The 20,393-nt window shown below is 44.3% G+C and overlaps 1 protein-coding gene across 1 annotated transcript in view; it reads right to left on the bottom strand.

Annotated features, from left to right (window-relative positions):
* Positions 1–2,377: 2,377 nt before the first annotated feature.
* The window catches only part of Ifngr2 (interferon gamma receptor 2), a 34,365-nt gene continuing 16,349 nt past the window's right edge, over positions 2,378–20,393 (bottom strand). The window contains exons 3-7 of the mRNA XM_045150154.1: positions 13,992–14,194; positions 8,019–8,164; positions 5,453–5,612; positions 4,677–4,834; positions 2,378–3,060 (exon numbers count right to left, since the gene is read on the bottom strand). Of these exons, the coding sequence (XP_045006089.1) occupies positions 2,926–3,060; positions 4,677–4,834; positions 5,453–5,612; positions 8,019–8,164; positions 13,992–14,194 (802 nt within the window). The 3' untranslated portion in view covers positions 2,378–2,925. The remainder of the gene's footprint in view (positions 3,061–4,676; positions 4,835–5,452; positions 5,613–8,018; positions 8,165–13,991; positions 14,195–20,393) is intronic.

The following is a 20,393-nucleotide window of genomic DNA, read 5'->3' as shown; positions in this document are numbered from 1 at the left end:
TCATGCAGGGAGTCAGCTGTCCTCGTCTTCTTGTAGATTTTGGTGGTTCTTGGTTCTTGCTGCTTTAATGGCATGTGTTGCAGCCCTGCTCCCAGCCTCTACTGCACTGGCCCAATGGACTGGCCTTTTCTCAATGAGAGAGAGAGAATTGGCATGCTAGGGCCTCCAGCCACTGTACTCGAACTCTAAACACACGTGCTGCCTTGCACACATGTTTTATATGGGATCTGGGAAGTTTAACATGGGTCCTTAGGCTTCACAGGCAAGTACCTTAACTACTAAGCCATCTCTCCAGCCCTTCCCCTGTATTAAAGAAAATTATTTAATTTGCAAGGACAGAGCGAGAGAGAGGGAGAGGGAGGGAGGGAGAATAAATGTACCAGGGCCTCTAGCCACTGCACATGAACTCCAGATGCATACACCTCTTTATGTATCTAGCTTTACATGCATACTCGTGAATCCAACCCAGACCATCAGGTTTTGCAAGCAAGTGCCTTAACTGCTGAACCATTTCTCTAGCACACGTACACCCACCCCCACACACACTCTCTCTCTTTATAAAATGTGCATCATATGCTTTTAGGAGGGAATGCTACATAGTGTTTTCTTTTTTGAGGTAGGGTTTCACTTTAGCCCAGGCTAACCTGGAATTCACTCTGTAGTCTCAGGGTGGCCTTGAACTCATGGTGATCCTCCTACCTCAGTCTCCCAAGTGCTGAGATTAAAGGACATGTGCCACCATGCCCAACCCCACCATTCTTTAAAAAATAATTTTATTTCTATTTATTTATTTGAGGGGTGGGGAGAAAAGGAGAGAGAGAAGAGAAAATGGGCACGCCAGGGCCAGCCACTGCAAATCAACTCCAGACATGTGCACTCCCTTGTGCATCTGACTAATGTGGGTCCTGGGGGAATTGAACCTGGGTCTGGATGGATGCCTTAACTGCTAAGTCATCCATCCAGCCCCTCCCCCAAATTCTTTTTTTTTTTTTTTAAGATTTGTTTATTTTACAGGGAGTGAGACAGTTGACATGCCAGAGCCTCAGTCACTGCTGTTAAACCCCAGACGTGCCACCTAGTGGGCATGTCATATGCATCTGGCTAATGTTGGATTTGGAGTAGAACATGGGTCTTTAGGCTTTGCAGGAAAGCACCTTAACTGCTAAGCCATCTCTCATGCCCAAGATTTATTATTGTTTATTTTGTTTTTTGAGGTAGGGTCTCACTCTAGCTCAGGCTGACCTGGAACTCACTATGTAGCCTCAGGGTGGCCTTGAACTCACGGCAATCCTCCTACCTCTGCCTCCCAAGTGCTGGGATTAAAGGCGTGTGTGCGCCACCATGCCCAGCTAATTTTTTTTTGTTTTAAAGGTAGGGTCTCACGCTAGCCCAGGCTGACCTGGAGCTCTGTAGTTCTAGGCTAGCCTGGAATTCTCAGTGATCTTCCTACCTCTGCCTCTCACCAAAGAAAATTCTGGATAACCTTCAGATTATCTAAATGTGAAAACTTTGCCACATTTGCTTTAGATTTCTCTCCTGTTTGACAGTATGTTACAGACTGAACACTTCCATGTGTATTTCCCCAGCAACACTGGAATCAGATTAACATTGTTATAATTAGCTTTTAAGCACCCCACTAAGAGGCTTTACATAAGAGGAAAAAAAAAAAAAAAAAAAGCAGGCATGTGGGGCGGGCCTCAGGGCATTCCTGCCCACTCTGTGGCTCTTACAATCTTTTTGCCCCTCTTCTGAAGTGTTCCTGAGCCATGGCAGGTCTGTTGGCCTTCTGATTTTGTGCTGTCTGTAGCCTCTGGATTTCTGCTTTGGTGGGTTTTGATTGATCACTTTGTCTGTCACCATAGCCCTGGGGCTGGTTGTCAGGCTAGCAGTAAGAGTAATATTTGTTTGCAGCTTCCTCTGCAGTTTCTCCTGGGTCCTGACAGATGTTTTAACTACACAGGGGATTGAGGTCCAGAGAAGCCAGTGCTGTTGTCTCCATACTGAGATGAATTTACAGCCTCTGCTTTTCTCAGTTGTTTTACAAGACTGCAAAGATGACTTAGTGGTTAAGGCACTTGCCTGAAAAACCTAAGTACCTGAGCTTGATTCCCCTAGGACCCACGTAAGCCAGATGCACATGGTGGCACATGCATCTGGAGCTCATTTGCAGTGGCTGGAGGCCCTGGTGCACCGGTTCTCTCTCTTTGTCTCTGTGCCTCTTTATCTCTCAAATAAATACAAAAATATGAAACACAAATTTAGATACAATGGTTTTAAAAAGTCAATACTTTGTAGAGAACAGGTCAAAATGAAGACACAGACTTTTTTTTAAAGTTCATTTTATATACTTTTTTTTTTCTAGCTGAAAAAAGACTTAAGATAAAAAAAAAAAAAAAAGCTTTAGAGGCTGAAATCACTTTGTAATGCTGGGGCTAGAACCCAGAACCTTGTGCACACTAGGCAAACACTGAGCTACTTCAGCCTGGCATCAGCCATAGCTAAGTCATCAGACTGGACACAAGGGGGCGCTAAAGTCCCCTTACTGTAGCAGGTAGGGATGGCAACCAGGACACTTAACTCCCCAAAGTTAAGGCAAGGACCCTTTTCCTGGCAACTGGGCCAGCCAACAACTAAGAAAACACCATAGGTGTGCCATAGCCTTTTTAGTGTTGAAGAGAAACCTTAATTTTTTCTGCGGTATTTCTGTAGAATCATTCTAGAAACTTACATGATTCTGAAAAATTTTAGTTTAAGAAAAAAAAAAAACAAAACTAAGCAGTCTTCCTCCTGAGACACCTGACACTGGAAGTCCTCCTTGAGGCAACAGTTTGGGGTGCTGGTGGTTTCTGTGGGGTCCAGGCAAAATGTGAGCAGCTGCGCTCTCAATGCCCTTGTCCGGGGTTGAGCAGGGGCCAGTGCTTTGGTTCACAGTGTTTGTAGCACATCTTCTTGTTCCTCTTCTGGGAAGGAAATGATGGACACAGAGTCCCAGGCATCGTCCTTTGGTGAGCTGTCCTTGTCCAAGGCTTCCAAGATGGGTTGAGCTGGATCCTTTAAATACTAGAAAAGATTGAAAGCCAAAACTATAATTAGTCTATCAGTTTCACGTACTAGGACTTTATTTTAGTTTTAGTTGGCATGTCCATAATTTATTCAATGCAACTTTATACTGCCCACCAATGAAATTTATTATTATATTGCTGGGTAATGAACCCAAGCTCTGGCATATGCTAAGCACACATTCTACAGCTAACACAAACCCAACCCTGGAGTAATTTCTTTCTTTTTTTTTTAAATAATTTTTTTGTTTATTATTTATTTATTTGAGAGTGACAGACAGAGAAAGAGGCAGATAGAGAGAGACAGAGAATGGGTGCGCCAGGGCCTCCAGCCACTGCAAACAAACTCCAGATACCTGCGCCCAGTTGTGCATCTGGCTAATGTGGGTCCTGGGGAATTGAGCCTCGAACTGGGGTCCTTAGGCTTCACAGGGAAGCGCGTAACTGCTAAGCCATCTCTCCAGCCCCAGTCCTGGGCTTTTAATCAGTGTTATAAGCAATGGTGAAATATCACTGAAATAATTTCTAATGCTTCCATACCTGTTTACCTTACATCTTAGAACTTTAACACTAACACAAGGGCAGGCAGAGAAACTGAAGTGAAACATGATTCACTTGTTATATGTAAATTCACCAAGCTTTGATGAATAATTTTCACACTTTCCCAAGAAATTATACAGAAAACAGATCCATGCCCCAGAGGAGTGACTTGCGGTAAACTCACAGATTAAGGCCTGGCTAGTGACTCGAACTCATGGTGATACTCCTACCTCTGCCTCCTGAGTGCTGGGATTAAAGGAAATGTGTCACCAATGCCCAGCGGATTTTGTTGTTTTTAGACTGGCTGACCAGTGAGCACCAGTGATTCTCTTCCCTCTACCCCCACCTTCTGTGTTGGGGTTAAAGGCATGCAGGACCATGCCCAGCCTTTTTTTGTTTTGATCCCTTCTCCACCCCCCCAAGATAGGGTTTCGCTCTAGCTCAGACTGACCTGGAATTCACTATGTAGTCTCAAGGTGGCCTTGAACTCATGGTGATCCTCCTACCTCTGCCTCCCAAGTGCTGAAATTAAAGGCGTGAGCCACCACGCCTGACCTGTTTTGATGTTTTTCAAAGTAGGATCTCACTCTAGCCTGGGCTGACTCTGTAGTCCCAGTCTGGCCTTGAACTAACAGCAATCCTACCTCTGCCTCCTGAGTGCTGGCTCCATCCTTTTTACTTAGGGGCTAAGGATTGAACACAAGACCTCACACTTGCACAGGAACCACTAAACCTGCTGAGCCATCTCATCCTTTCCCTATTTTTATTTATTTACTTCCAGGGTTCATCCATGCTATAATCCTTAAGGTGGAATAATATTCCACTGTACATTCTTACCACATTTTGTTTATACATTCACCTACCAAACATCCCTGGTATTGCTTCTATGAACACAGAGGTACAAATAACCCTGTATCTTTTTTTTTTTTTTTTTGGGTTTTTCGAGGTAGGGTCTCACTCTAGCTCAGGCTGACCTGAAATTCATAATGTACAGCTTTGCTGACCCCTACGGTCTTAGGGGTGAGGAGGGGGCAGTGGGGCCCTCGTGCTTCATCCACGATACAAGTGCACACTGACCTCTTCTATTTTTACTGGGATGCTTGGGGGAGTGTGGAACCAGTATTTCACTAGGCCTCTGTACTTCTGGAACAGAAAGAAACAGCTCCCCGCCAGTACCAGCAGCGCTGAAAAGGTTCCCAAGGAGATCATGATGTCTCGTTGCAGCTTGGTGGAAGCTAAAAATGTGACATAAAAGAAAGACATGAATATCAGTTTATTTTCCACCTACCACTATTTAAGTTAGTATAGGTTAGGTAGTCTTTTTTTAAATTTATTTTTATCTTATTTGTTAGAGAGAGAGAGAGAGGGAGGGAGAATGGCCATGCCAGGGCCTCTAGCCACTGCAAATGAACTCCAGATGCGCGCACCACCTCGTGCATCTGTCTTACGAGGGTCCTAGGGAACTGAACCTGGGTCCTTTGGCTTTGCAGGCAAGCACTTTAACAGCTAAGCCATCTCTCCAGCCCTATATAAGTTTTGCGTTTAGAATTGGGCCTCATCTCCAAGACATCGTATAATGTACATGCAAATATTCTAAAATGTGGGGGAAAAAAAATCTCAAATCTGATGGACTTCTGGTCACCACCATCCTGGCGAGCGTATGCTTGTGGTCCTAGAGCTAGGGAAAGCAGTCCTGTAAGGAAGCCGGCTTCCTGTTGCAGGTCCTGCTCTGAGCTTCTCTGCTGGCCTCTCTTTTCCTATACCTGCAGCCCCACAACACCCCTAACTTCACTGTTTTAGCAGTGTTCCTCCTTATAGCACCTAAGAGACAGATGAATGAAGGTATGGCTTACCATCTGCTATTGTCTTGTAGCAAGACGTGTCGCTTAAATTCCCGGGTCTAGAGAGATTTTCTTGTCTCCACAACAGTTGTGCCTTGACTTGTAAACAGTAGACTGTGAATGGCTTCAAATTGTCCAACACAATGGAGTTGTTCCTGAAGGGCCCTTTGACCTATATAAACAACAACACAGTCACACATGCGACCCACCTGGACAGACAAGACCAAGCTGTGTTTAGCTTTTTCCAGTGAAAATTCTCAAAATCACAGTGTGAACACTCTGAGTGACATGATGCTGTTTTTACTCACTGGCTTGCAGGACACAGATTTTGCCTATGAAAATTGGTGTGTAGAGAGATGAAAGATGCCGGTGGTTTCAGACCTGTGAGATCTTAGAGGGCCCATTGCAACAGCTAGAATGTAACAAATCTTAATTTCTAGGATAAAATTTTCATCTTTAGTGTTGTTTTTTTTTTGGAGGGGGGAGGGAGACACTTCAGTCAAGTGCTTGCCTCAAAAGCATGAGTTTGAGCCCTGGTACCCATATTAAAAAGCTGGGTATTAATCGGGCATGGTGGCGCATGCCTTTAATCCCAGCACTCAGGGGCCAAAAGGAGGATCACTGTGAGTTTGAGGCCAGCCTGAGACTATATAGTGAATTATAGGTCACCCTGGGCTAGAGAGAGACCCTATGTCAAATAAATAAATAAATAAATATATAGCTGGGCATGGTGGTGCACGCCTTTAATCCCAGCATTTGGGAGTCAGAGGTAGGAGGACTGCCAAGAGTTCTAGGCCACCCTGACACTACATAGTGAATTCCAGGTCTGCCTGGGCTAGAATGAAACCCTATCTTGAAAAACCAAAAAGTAAAATAAATAAATAAGGAAAATGCTATGTGTGGTAGTATGTGTTTGTAATCCTGGCACTGGGTAGGCAGAAAAACAGGAGGGTCCCTGGAGTTCTCTAGGTAGCCAGTTTAGCCAGTTTGGTGATCTCCCAGTCAATGAGAGATCCCATCTCTAAGGAAGTTGGTGGTATTCTTTAAAAAATTATTTTTGGGGCTGGAGAGATGGCTTAGCTGTTAAGGCACTTGCCTGCAAAGCCTAAAAATGCATGTTCAAATCTCCAGGTCCCAGTAGCCAGACGCCAAGTGATACAAGTGTGCAATGTTGCCCGTGTGCTCAAGGGGGCGCAGGCACCTGGAGTTCGTTCATAGTGGCTGAAAGGCCCTGGCACACTCATTTTCTCTCAAAAAAAGGTGTGTGTGTATATGTATGTATGGGCTTCAGAGCCTCTTGCCACTGCAAATGAATGTCTATCTGGCTTTATGGGAGTGGCTGGGAAACTGAATCTAGGCTCACAGGCTTTGGAAGCAAGCACCTTTAACTGCTGAGCCACCTCCCCAGCCCTAAATGGTCTTCCCAATGGTGACACTTGAGGCTATCCTCTGGCCTCCTTAAACACGTGTGCACACATGCACACTCCCCCCAACATGCACATATACATAAAAATGCATAAAAATTAACATGTTAGCTGGGTGAGGTGGCGCATGCCTTTAATCCCAGCACTCGGGAGGCAGAGGTAGGAGGAATGCTGTGAGTTCAAGGCCACCGTGACACTACATAGTGAATTCCAGGTCAGCCTCAGCTAGAGTGAGACCCTACCTCGAAAAACAAAAACAAAAAAGATATATATATATATAAATATAAAACATGTTAGTTATTTTTCATGGTTAACGTAATGTAGGTATCTTAAATTTGAGAAAAAAAATGTTCCAGGAAATAATGTTCCTTTATTTCCCAAACCGCTTCTAGTTTGAACTGAAATGTGACGGTTCTTCCCACTGTGGGTCAAAATGACCGTAGAGATTTATGCCACCAGGAAACACGACCTCAATTGTCTGGTGCTGACCACATGCCTTGTCACATAGCTTACACCCTGGCCTAATGTGTGCACATGTTCCATGTGTGCCAAGCCTTCCCCTACCTACACGTGCTCTCCCTGAAATGTTCTTTCTCTTTCCAGAGATTCATCTAGTCACTTACGACCTCTTTGCAAAGTGTTCAAGCCATTTGAACATTTAAGCAAATCCTATAGACCAGGGCTGTGTTCCTTATTTTTTTTACGGACATGAAAAATGGCCCCTAGGGTGCTGATGTCAAAGGGAGCGGAGAGTCTGGTGACAGAGAGACTTGTCCTGGGATCACCCAGATGGTTTCTGGAGGCCTGACAGTAACTGACATGAAATTCCAAGGCTAGCCGGCCTGCCCAGCTTCATTGTATAAATGGTTTGAATGGAAACAAGGCCCAGTAAGACCTTCGCAAAGCCTAGGCACGCACTAGCTAGGGAGATGCACTAGCAAGGTCTAGCCCCAGACAGCTAGAATGGGGGACAGCAAAGAGGGGCTCAGATCCTTTTGGGGGTGGAGAGGCTTAGCACAGTGAAGAGCAGGACTCAAATAGGCTCCGAGAGACACTAGGAGACCCTGGTCTCCGTGAATGTTCGCTTTCTTCTCTGTAATCAGAAACTCTAAAGACAAGAAAAAAACAAAACAAAGGAGAGAAAGTGCTCTTGCCTGTTGGGTTCCTGTTTTTTCCCAGTAATGGACATAATACAAAAAATTGGCCTTGGAGTTAAAGATGTCGAAGGGAGGGGAGAGGTAGATGATAAGGGATCCTTTTCCTGGAGTCACGGAGATGCTTCTTGGAGGCCCAACAGAAACTGGAAGAGAATGACAAACAAAAGCATTTAAATACATATACATGCTCATACACTGCACATATGTATAGTGTGTATATGTTATAAACACTACACACATGCATATATCCATGCAGACACACACGTTTTATAGTTGAAGATGCAGTGAGGTGGTGCTCAGAGGCACAGGACTCCGGCCTCTCTAGGCATGAGACTTTCTGAAAGGAAATCTCAAAGTAGGTGAGATCGAAACCAGGCAGGTGTATGTTCTCCCTGCTGAAAGGTCACCACAGCCATTTCTCTCATAACAATCCCATGGAAGTTTCTTCCTGGCCTCCACCAATGACATGCCTGGTTACAAAAATCACCGCATTTAGCAGCTCTCAAAAGTAAAGCTCTCTCCCCGGCATTTGTGATTGGCCCCACTGAGACTGGTGTTTTCCAATCAGGGATCGCTGACCATAAGTAATGCTGCCAGAATCACATGATACATTTTACAGAAGACCAAAGAAAAAGCACTGGAAGGTTAACCAAAGGTCAAGTTTTCACTTAAAATGGGAGAAATTTGTTGGCCCTTACCAAAAGGTAAAAACACAAAATTCCAATATAAACAAAAGGTGGAATTTACTATATTATTAGTTTCTTTTCACTTTTTTCTTTTTATATTATTAAAATTTTATTTTTATTTATTTGAGAAAGAGGCAGATTATATATGTGTGTGTGTATATATACATACATACATACATTATACATATATACATATATATATATATATATATATATATATAGAGAGAGAGAGAGAGAGAGAGAGAGAGAGAGAGAATATGCATGAGAACACACATGTGCATGTGAGAGAGGGAGAAAAGAAAGAATGGGCATGCCAGGGCCTCCAACCACTGCAAACCAACTCTAGACCCATGCACTACCTTGTGCATCTGGCTTATGTGGCTACCTTGTGCATCTGGCTTATGTGGGTCCTGAGGAATCGTAACTGGGTCACTTGGCTTTGCAGGCAAATGCCTTAAACTGCTAAGCCATCTCGTTAGTCCCTATATTATTAGCTTTTTGAGACAGGGTCTGTTTACTATGTTGCCCAGACTGGTCTCCGACTGCTAGACAGTAGTGGTTCTCTTACCTCAGCATCCTGAGTAGTTTGGAGTATGGGCATATACCACTGTGCCTGGTTTATACTTACAAACTTTTGTCTCCTAGGTTTGTTTTTTTTTTTTTGGTTTTGCCAGGTAGGGTTTCACTCTAGCCCATGCTGACCTGGAATTCACTATATACGTCTCAGGCTGTCCTTGAACTCACAGCAATCCTGCTACCCCAGCCTCTCAAGTGCTGGGAATAAAGATATGTGCCACCACACCCAATCATCTAAGTTATTTTAAATGTTTATTTATTTATATTTTGGTTTTTCAAGGTAAATTCTCGCTCTAACCTAGGTTGACCTGGAATTCACTATGTAGTCTCAGGGTGGCCTTGAACTCATATTGATCCTCCTACGTCTGCCTCCCAAGTGCTGGGATTAAAGGTGTGACCACCATGCCTGGCTAGGTTTTTTTTTAATGTTTCCCTGTTTTTATTTTTTTTTTATTTTTTATTTTTTTTTTGGTTTTTCGAGGTAGGGTCTCACTCTGGTCCAGGCTGACCTGGAATTAACTCTGTAGTCTCAGGGTAGCCTTGAACTCATGGCGATCCTCCTACCTCTGCCTCCCAAGTGCTGGGATTAAAGGCATGCGCCACCACGCCCGGCTCCTGTTTTTATTTTTCAAGTCTTTAAAAAATATTATTTATTTGAGAGAGTTAGAGAGAGAGAGAATGAATATGGGCACACTAGGGCTTCTTGTCAGTGCAAATTAACTCCAGATGCATTTAGCTCTTTGTGCCTGGCTTTTATGTGAGTACTGGGGAATCAAACCCATCAGGCTTTGCAAGCAAGCACCTTAACCACTGAGCCATCTCTCCAGCTCCTCCCCTAGGTTCATGTAAGTTTGTACATACTCACTGAGAAATATTATTAGGGTAAATCTGTTTGCTAAGGCTTTGTATTTAATTCACAGGACAGCCAAGGACTATGACTCATGCGCCATAAAACAAAGGTGGCTGTGTTTATTGAGCAGACATACCGGATGCTGAAATTAATCAGGGAATGCATATCTAAGTACAGGTAACATCCATTTATTATGAGAGACCCAGCTCTGCACTTCTTACACAACGGGGACAGTTGTGACTCTCCGAGCACCCTCTGGCTTCCATGCTTTTCCTGGGCACTCCAGGTTGGCAAGTCACAGGCGCACAGTCTGGCCAAGCTTGTCTTTGTGCAAAAGTAACTGGTCCCCACATGCTCTGCATCCTCTGACCTCACTAGTTCTGGAGGAAGTGCTGTGCCCAGATGTGCTGGGTCAGCCAGGGCGAGCGGTAAGGCTCAGCTGGCCGCGAGTGACAGAGCGCTCTTTCATTGAAGCGCTCCCACAGACTGGCACACACGTGTTCCAGCCCCCTTTTGTGCAGCCGAGGGAGCGAGGAAAGGGAAAGCAAGCTGACTGTGGGCCTCTTTTTTATTTGAATAGAGACACCAGGCCTCTTTTTTTTTTTTTAATTAATTTATTTATTTGAGAGTGACAGACACAGAGAGAAAGACAGATAGAGGGAGAGAGAGAATGGGCGCTCCAGGGCTTCCAGCCTCTGCAAACGAACTCCAGACACGTGCACCCCCTTGTGCATCTGGCTAACGTGGGACCTGGGGAACTGAGCCTCGAACCGGGGTCCTTAGGCTTCACAGGCAAGCGCTTAACCGCTAAGCCATCTCTCCAGCCCAGACTGTGGGCCTCTTACCCCCTGGGATCTAGATGTGCCCATGCCCATGTACATGGGAGTGGAGTGGCTGCATGGACGGCAGCCATGATTAGGTCACGTGATGGCAGATAGGATGATGATCACAGACCGTGTGTGCAGAGAGCTAGGTCTGAAATCGGCTGTCCTTGTGATAAGCTTCCTCTGTGGAGGGGAATGATCGGAAGGAGGGTGGGCAGGATGGGACAGTGGCTAAGCAAGGGAAGCGGCTTTGGGGCAGCGTGGACTGTGCCTGTGTGTTCACAGACGCCTGCAACAGCCGACGAAGGTTATGCACAGTTATTTCAAGACAAAGGCCCTACGCTCAATTCCCAGCACCTGCAGCTGGGTGTGGTGGCATGTGCCTGTAATCCCAGCATTTAAGAGGCAATTGTATCAGAAGTCCAAGGTCATCCCTTGGCTACACAGTGAGTTACAGGCCAGACTGGGATACATGAGACTCTTATGTCCTCCTCCCAGTGAAGAAAAGGGAGCATGGAGAGGATACTGCTCGCCCACAGCAACAGTCACTAAATGGCCACGCCGCGATATGAAATGGACTTTTTTCTTTTTCGAAGAAGGGTCTTACTCTAGCCCAGTCTGACCTGGAACTCACTAGATAGTTCCAAGATGACCTTGAACTCATGGTGACCCTCCTACCTCTCTGCCTCCTGCGTGCTGGGATTAAAGATGTGTGCCACCATGCCCAGATGAGCTGCACTTAAAATTTTTTTTTTTTAAATTAATTTATTTGCAAGGGGTGGGGGAGAAATGAGCACACCAGGGCCTCCTGTCACTGCAAACAAATTCTAGATACAAGTACCATTTTGTGCATCCGGTTTTACATGGGTACTGGGGAATCAAACCCAGACCGTCAGGCTCTGCTAGAAAGCATCTAAACCACTGAGCTGTTTCCCCAGCCCATGAACTAACTTGTTTCCTGGACAGTGGCGGTAACTATCACTGCCTACCTTTATTTTATTTTATATTTTATATTTTTTATTTCCTTTCCTTTTTCCTCCTCCCTCCCTTCCTTTCCTAATTCCAACTTGGATAGAGTCATTAGTTCTTTACTCAAGAACAAATAACTATCCACAGTGGGTGACTAACCAGTAAAGACTTCCTGTCTTTTCTGTTCTATCTGCTACATGACCTAGCACAAATAATTGATTTTTAAAAAATTCTTTTATTTATTTATTTGCAAGGAGAGAGTGAGTGGGAAAATGGGCATGCCAGGTTCTCTAGCCACTGCAAATGAACTTCAGACACATGCACCACTTTGTGCATCTGGCTTTTTGTGGGTACTGGAGAACTGAACCTAGGTTTTTAGGTTTTGCAGGCAAGTACCTTAACCACTGAGCCATTTCTCCAGCGCACCCCCTTTTAAATCTTTTACTACAGAAAATGTTAAATACACAGAAAGGAGAGGTAGGAAAAATTCATAAGAAAGCCTCATGTACTCACCACAGAACCTCATCACCCATCAGCTTACAGCCGAATTCATCTGTTTAACGCAACTCCTTTAGCCCTGACCCTCCGGCTCTTTTGGATTATTGTGAATGAATTACAGACAGCATATCTTTTCATCTGCAAATACCAGTAAGTATCTCTAAAACATAAGGTTCTTCTTTTTCTCCCATTTTTTTTTTCAAGGTAGGGGTTCTAGTCCAGACCTGGAATTCACTATGTCGTCTCAGGGTGGTCTTGAACTCATTTCGACCCTCCTACCTCTTCCTCCCCAGCGCTGGGATTAAAGGCGTGCGCCACCACGCCCGGCCTTTTATTCTTCCATTTTTTTCTATGGCAAAATACACATAAAATTCTTCATCACATAACCACATCCCCTGAAAAATCATAACCGAAACGTCACGATAACCCCTAAAGTAGAAGAATATCAGCTACTTATCACAGTGTCCCATGTCAGACAGGGGCAAACTTACTCAGCAGTTTTTCTACTTGTTTGTTTCAGTCAGGATCCAAGTAAGTGTCACGCTGTGTGTGTGCATAAACCACAGCCCCCAGGGAGCGTCCAGCGTGGCTGACTGGAGAAAAATGCAGTAAGTACAGTGTCCGAGGGCGCTTCTGCTCCCAAACACCCGGGGAACCCTCTGCTTCATCCAATCACTCAGCCAACACCTGTGAGTATCTACAATGTGCCAGGCACTGTTTGAGCTTGAAGGAAAGCCTTTCTTCAACCTAGTATTAGTTGTGCCAGATCAAGACGTGATCACTAGAGCCAATATACTTGCACCCCACCTAACACAGAGGTCAGCAAACCTTCCCAGGAAAGGGCCAGAGTAAGATGGATGTGGGCTCTGGATGTACTTCAGCGACAGAGTGTGTACCTAGCAGGTATGAGGCCCTGGGTTCCCAAGCAAAATAAAAAAAAAAAAACTAACTGAACTGGAGGGATGGCTCAGTGGTTAAAGTGCTTACCTGTGAAGCCTAAGGACCCAGGTTCGATTCCCTAGGAGCCACCAAAGCCAGATGCACAAAGTGGTGCATGCATCTGGAATTCATTTGCAGTGTCTGGAGGCCCTTGCGTGCCCATTCTCTATCTGCCAATCTCTCTCTCATGCTCAAATAAATACATAAAATACAAAAAAAAAAAAAGTTTTAAAAAAGATTACCCGTAACTGTGTTCCAACAAAACTTAATTACAAAAACAGGTGGTAGGCCAAATTTGGACCTTGGTCTGGCAAAATTACACGTCCTTAGTGTCAGTCTCCCAGGTCCAGGGTTTGGGTCTGACCAGGTACCTATTTGTCTGCAGTGGGACCATAGCTTAGGAGGGGACAACACTGCTCATTAAGAGTCACGTGAGGAGCACATGTCTTTAATCCCAGCACTCAGAGGTAGGAGGATTGCCACGAGTTCGAGGCCACTTTGAGACTACATAGTGAATTCCAGGTCAGCCTGGGCCAGAGTGAGACCCTACCTTAAAAAAAAAAAGGAGTTAAATAAAAAAAGAAAATATGGGAACTGTAGAGGAAGTTTTACATTCAAGTTCTCTTACCATTACGATAGTGTTGAAACCAAGGCACTGTCACCCAGGAAGAAGTGAGTTCTCCCAGCTCAGCTCGAACTTGTAAGGAAACATTGAAGTGTGGTAAGAAGCCCTTTGAGGGGCCAGCCGTGAAGTCACATATGGTTGCTGTGATTTTTGTACAGTTCACCCCTGGGTGCTCGAGCGTGACATCATGCCATTGACCAATGGTGCTGGGAAGAAAAACAGATGTTAATTCACAGAATCTTCTCTTCTTCATGTATAAGTATCCCTAGAAATGTGTTTTTCAAAACTACTTAACCATCATTTCTTAGCCTTTTGTCAAACGTCAGTATAAAAACTATTTTAGTCGGGCGTGGTGGCACACGCCTTTAATCCCAGCACTCGGGAGGCAGAGGTAGGAGGATCACCGTGAGTTTGGGCCATCCTGAGACTCCATAGTGAATTCCAGGTCAGCCCAGGCTAGAGTAAGACCATACCTGGAAGAAAACAAAACAATGCCCCGCCCCCCAGAAAAAAACCCTGTTTCATCGAGAACTCACATGCCATGCCTATTTTAAAGTATATAATTCAATGGTCTTAGCATATGCTCAAAGTAATACAACCATCACTATGGCTTTTAGAATAAGCTCATCATCCCTGAAAAATCTTGTAATGATTACTAGTCTCTGTCCATTTTTCCTCCCGACTCCAGGAAACCACTGATGTATTCCTGTCTCTGCAGATCTCCTCATTCTAAATGGGATGATGCAGTATTAATAGTCATAGGACATAATGGCCTTTTGTGATGGGTGCCTTTTACTAGCTCCGTGTGTGGCAAGTCCATGCATGTTATAGCATGTACCTTTTCTTTTCTTTTTGTGGTAGGGTCTTGGTCTAGCCCAGGCTTGCTTACCTGGCATTAACTATATAGTCTCAGGCTGGTCATACATTCATGGTGATTCTCCTTCCTCTGCCTTTCATGTACTGGGATTAAAGGCATGTACCAACCACCATGCTGGGCTTTTAATTCGTTTTTAAATTTTTTTAAAATATTTTATTTTTATTTGTTTATTTGAGAGAGAGAGACAGGTAGAGAACAGGCACACCAGGGCTTCTAGCCACTGCAAACAATACTACAGACACATGCATAACCTTGTGCATCTGGCTTACATAGGTCCTGGGGAATTGAACCTGGGTCCTTTGGCTTTGCAGGCAAGCACCTTAACTGCTAAGCCATCTCTCCAACCCCCTTAAAAATATTTTTATTTATTTATTTGCAAGCAGAGAGAGATAAGAGAGAGAGAGAGAGAGAATGGATGCCCCATGGCCTCCAACCACTGAAAACAAATTCCAGATGCACTCTGTGCATCTGGATTTACATGGGTACTGGAGAACTGAACGTGGGTCATTAGGTTTTGTAGGCAAGCATCTCAACTGCTAAGCCATCTCTCCAGCCCCATATTTCTTTTCTTCTTCTGTTTATTTATTCATTTATATTTATTTAATTTTTTTCAAAGTCTGTATTTATTTATTTGAGAGAGAGAGAGAATGGGTGCACCAGGCCTCTAACCACTGTAAATGAACTCCACATGAATGTACATCTGGTTTACATGGGTACTGTGGAATTGAGCCTGGGTCTTTAGGCTTTGCAGGCCCACGCCTTAACTGCTAAGCCATCTCTCCAACACCTTTTTTCTTTTGAAATGTTTGTACTGACAGTTTTTCATCATGTACTTTGTTCATAATCCCCTCCAGTTACTTTCTTTTATTTCCTTTCTTCCATTTCCCTCTCAGTGAGCCCGTTCTTCTCTTTAACTAGTCTCTCTTCTTTTTTTATTTTCACAAATTTTATTAACATTTTCTATAATTATAAAAAATATTTATTTAATTTTTTTGAGGCAGGGTCTCGCTCTAGCTCAGGCTGACCTGAAATCCACTCTGCAGTCTCAAGGTGGGCTCAAACTCACAGCGATCCTCCTTCCTCAGCCTCCCAAATGCTGGGATTAAAGGCATGTGCCACCACGCCCAGCCCCCTATTTATTTTTTGATCAAATAATATTCCACTGCATCTTAGTGTGGTGGCACACAGCTGTAATCCCAGCTTCTAGAGACAGAGGCAGAAAGAAGGATTATGAATTTGAAGCCAGCCTGGACTACATAGTGGGTTCTAGACCAGCCTGGCCCACACAGTGAGAAAGAACTTCTTTCAGAGAAACAGAGACAGGCAGACAGAATGATATTCACTCATCAATTGACAGATATATGACTCATTTTTGCCTTTCACTTATTATGAATATACAAGTCTTACAGTCCTCTGGAGTATAAACCTAGAACTGCTAGGTCATGTGCCGATTCTATATTTAACTTTCTGAGGTCCTGTCATACCATTTATACTATATACTCCCACCAGCGTGAAGGGGAGTTCCAGGTGCTTCCTATGCTCACCAGCGTTTGTTATATCAGCCTTTCTGATCACAGCTGTCCTAATATACATCTCCGTGCATGGGCACACAGGGGGTGTAGCTCACTGTGGTTTGAGTTGCAGATTTCTGATGAAAAATGACACTTGCCACCTCTTCATGAGGCTTTTTTTTTTTTAAAAAACAACTGAGCGTCTTCTTTAGAGAACATCTAAACCTTTGTCCGTTTTTAATTTTAACGTTCTTATTTGCTCACAGTGTATTCACGCATGTGTGTGCTCACCAGGGCCACTGGCTGCTGAAGAAACAGCACTATACACTTGTGCTTTCTGCATGTGGCCTCCCTGGATTGCTGGGAAACTGAACCTGAGATACCAGGCTTTACAAACAAGTGCCATTAATTGAGCCATCTCCCCAGCTCTGCTTTACCCATTTTTAAGTTTGTTTGCACGTGAGTGTGAGTGTGTTGGGGGTGTGTGGCAGGGTCTTTTGCCACTGCAAACAAATGCCTGTCTGGCTTTACGTAGGTGGCTGGGGAATTGAACCTGGGGCCAGCAGGCTTTGTAAGCAAGCCCCTTCCCTTTAACCACTAAGCCATCTCCATAGCCCTCTTTGTCCATTTCTTTCTTTTCTTTTTTTTTTTTCGAGGTAGGGTTTCACTCTGGTCCAGGCTGACCTGGAATTAACTCTGTAGTCTCAGGGTGGCCTTGAACTCACGGTGATCCTCCTACCTCTGTCTCCTGAGTGCTGGGATTAAAGGTGTGCGCCACCATGCCCGGCCCATTTTTAAATTAAGTGATGAGTCTTTTAGTTGTTGATCTGTACGAGTTCTTAACATGCTGTGAATTCAAGTTCCTTATCAGATACATGGCTTATAATTATGTTCTCCCATTCTATATGATGACCATGAACCCAATGCTACCTGAGTGCCTGTGTTGAAACCCAAAGGCTGTTTCTAAGCTGTAGCCTGAAAAAAGAAAAAGAAAAAAGGTTCTCAGAAAACAGGTTTAAGGGAGAATAAGAGTCTAAGAGTCTTGGGGGAAAGAACAGGAAAGGTAGCTGCTTCCCCATTTGTTTACAAAGGGTAAAAATAAGGCAATATGTTGGTTCCTTTTAAAGGAATATCAACATGAACGCATTAGTTACACAACCAAGCACATCGCCAGCCCCTGCCAAATCAGCCAATCTAAATTTATTTACCAGGAAGTCACTCTGGCGTCTTTCTGCGTTGACCTCTTCTGGATTGCTTCTGTCTAATTTCTTTTTGGTGTTGGGGATTAGACCCTAGGCACCTTGCAAGTTAAAGACATGTTCTGCTACTGCCAAAAAATCCACTTGTATTTTTTTGTTTGCTTAACTTGCAAAAATATTTTTTACTTGCAAGGTGTGGTGGTTTGATTCAGGTGTCCCTGATAAAATTAGATGTTTGGAATGCTAGGTTCCCAGCTGATGGAGATTTGGGAATTAACGCCTCATGGAGGTGGCATATTGTTGGGGGTGGGCTTATGGGTGTTATAGCTAATTTCCCCATGCCAGCGTTTGGCACATTCTCCTGTTGCTATTGTCCACCTTATGTTGGCCAGGGGGTGATATCCACCCTCTGCTTATGCCATCGTTTTCCCCTGCCATCGTGGAGTTTCCCCTCGAGCCTGTAAGCCAAAATAACCCTCTTTTCCCCAGAAGCTGCTCTTGGTTGGGTGATTTCTACCAGCAGTGCGAATCTGACTGCAACACAAGGAAAGAGAGAGAGGGGGAGAAATGGGCATGCTAGGGTCTCCCACCACTGAAACAAACTCCGTGCACATGCCACTCCATTCATCTGGCTTTATGTGGGTCCTGAGGAATTAAATCAGGCTATTAGGTCTTGCAAGCACCCTTAACCACTGAGCCATCTCTCCTGCCCTTGTTCGATTTTGAGACAAGCTTTTGTGAGATAGTTCAGGCTGGTCTTGGAAAGGGCAGTTCTTGTCTCCTGAGTGCTGGAATTACATCATGTGTCACCATCTTGGCCAGAAAGTCTGCTCTTTTCTCTCTGTGAGAAGGACTACCACGTAATAATTTAATTTTGTGAATCTGAAGCCAGGTTACCTGGTTCAGTTTCTGGTCACTTAACATGTCTGTTCTTCAATCTCCTTAGCTATAAGAGAGGGCTCAACTGTTGGCCACCTCCTGGATTTATCGAGAAGACAGAGCAGATGTAAGGGAAGAACGTGGAGCAGTGGCCAGGACTCGGTGCATGTCAAATGGGTACGTTCCTGTTTCCACCCGCGAGGCAGGATCTGAGTCACGTTCAGGTTTTCTGCGAGTTCCTCCCCGCTTCCTTATTCTGCACACTGCGATTCCACGTGGACCCTGCTCTGACCTTTCAGGACCAGAAACGCTCCTGAACCAGAACTGCTGTGGTGGGAACCAGAAGTGCCTGTGGATGACTTCCTTCTGACCAACACATCACTACAATTGTTTTCTTTCTGGCCCAAATCCACACACGCAGAAGTCTTGCCTTCCCTCGGGGGACAGTACCACAAGACCATGTGCCTAGAAACTGGAAGGACTCTCTAAAAACACTGTGACCCCACCTGTGAGGCACAACCCACCCTGTACCACAATCTAAGTGACAGTGAGGCAGCCATCACCACACAAGGGCTCCCTGACGCCCTTGGCCACTTATGGTTTATAGTCTTTTCCCAGCATTGGGCAAGTGCAATACAAGAGTTCTATACAGCGCCTGTCAGCCACTTACAAAATGTTAACTGAGTTTGTCCCCTCTCCCCAGCAACATGCCATCTAGAAATGTAAGAAAACAGAGATGATTTATGTAAAAGGATACGACTTAAGATAATCAATCACTGGCTGTCAACTACCTACATGCAAAAGTAGGTAAAAATTAGATCTACCACATGCAATACTGCCTATAATTAAACATGTGATAAAATGTCTACACTGAAATAATTATATTAAAAAGATGCTCACAGGCTGGAGAGATTGCTTCGTGGTTAAGGTGCTTGCCTATGAAGCCTAAGGACCCAGGTTTCCCCAGAACCCACATAAGCCAGATGCAGAAGGTGGCACATGAATCTGGAGTGCAATTGCAGTGGCTAGAGGCCCTGGCATGCCAATTCTCTTTCTCTCATAAAAAAATAAAATAAGCCGGGCGTGGTGGCGCATGCCTGGTATGTGTGCCATTTTTGTGTCCAGTTTTACATGGGTGGCTTTATGTGGGTGGTTGAGAACTCAAGTAAGCCAGCAGGCTTTGCCTTGAAATCCTGAGCTGTCTTTCCAGCCCTCCGTTTGAATTCTGAGACGGAGTTTCATCTTGTAGCCCGGGTTGGCCTCAAACTTCTGTCCTTTGGCTTCTGCTCTCCATTGCTAGGGTTTTAGGCATGAGTGTTCACTATGATACGCAAAGAACAATAAGCCGATTTTATTCTTGCTACATTTCTGGATTTTCTATAAGGAACATGTATTAAAAATCTATGTGGGGGAGGACGAATGTTTTGAGAAGACAGGGCAAGGAACATCTGAGAGTGAACTTGGCAGTAAGCCAGCTGGGCAGTGACCTGAAAAGTGCCTTGTGGCCACCGTGCAAAAAATCTTCAGATTTCCTAATGTTGGGTAGGAACTGAAAACAGGTTATAGGCCACTATTTGGTATTTAAACTTGAAATTCTCCCATAAAGTGCTCTCCCTTGTTTGGCTTTGATATTGTGACTGCCATTAAATAACAAACAGATAATAAAATACTAGCATTCAGGAGGATCATCTTGAGTCCCAGGTCAGCCAGCTTAGAGGACACAAAGCAAAGCAAAACAAAGGTACCTTCATTTACAGATAATTATAGCATTCCCACAGGGAGACACAACTTTAAGTCTCAATAGCCTCATAATTACTAAAATTCTCAACACAAATTTATCTGCAAGAACAACAAAAACAAAGACCCTCCTCTATCACAAAGTTACAAAAAAATCAGTTTCTGGTTTTAGTGACCTTTCTACTTTTTCTTTAACTGAAAA

The sequence above is a fragment of the Jaculus jaculus genome, chromosome 5, assembly GCF_020740685.1.
Source record: "Jaculus jaculus isolate mJacJac1 chromosome 5, mJacJac1.mat.Y.cur, whole genome shotgun sequence".
Lineage (NCBI taxonomy): Eukaryota > Metazoa > Chordata > Mammalia > Rodentia > Dipodidae > Jaculus > Jaculus jaculus.
This window is presented reverse-complemented; position numbering and strand designations above follow the sequence as displayed.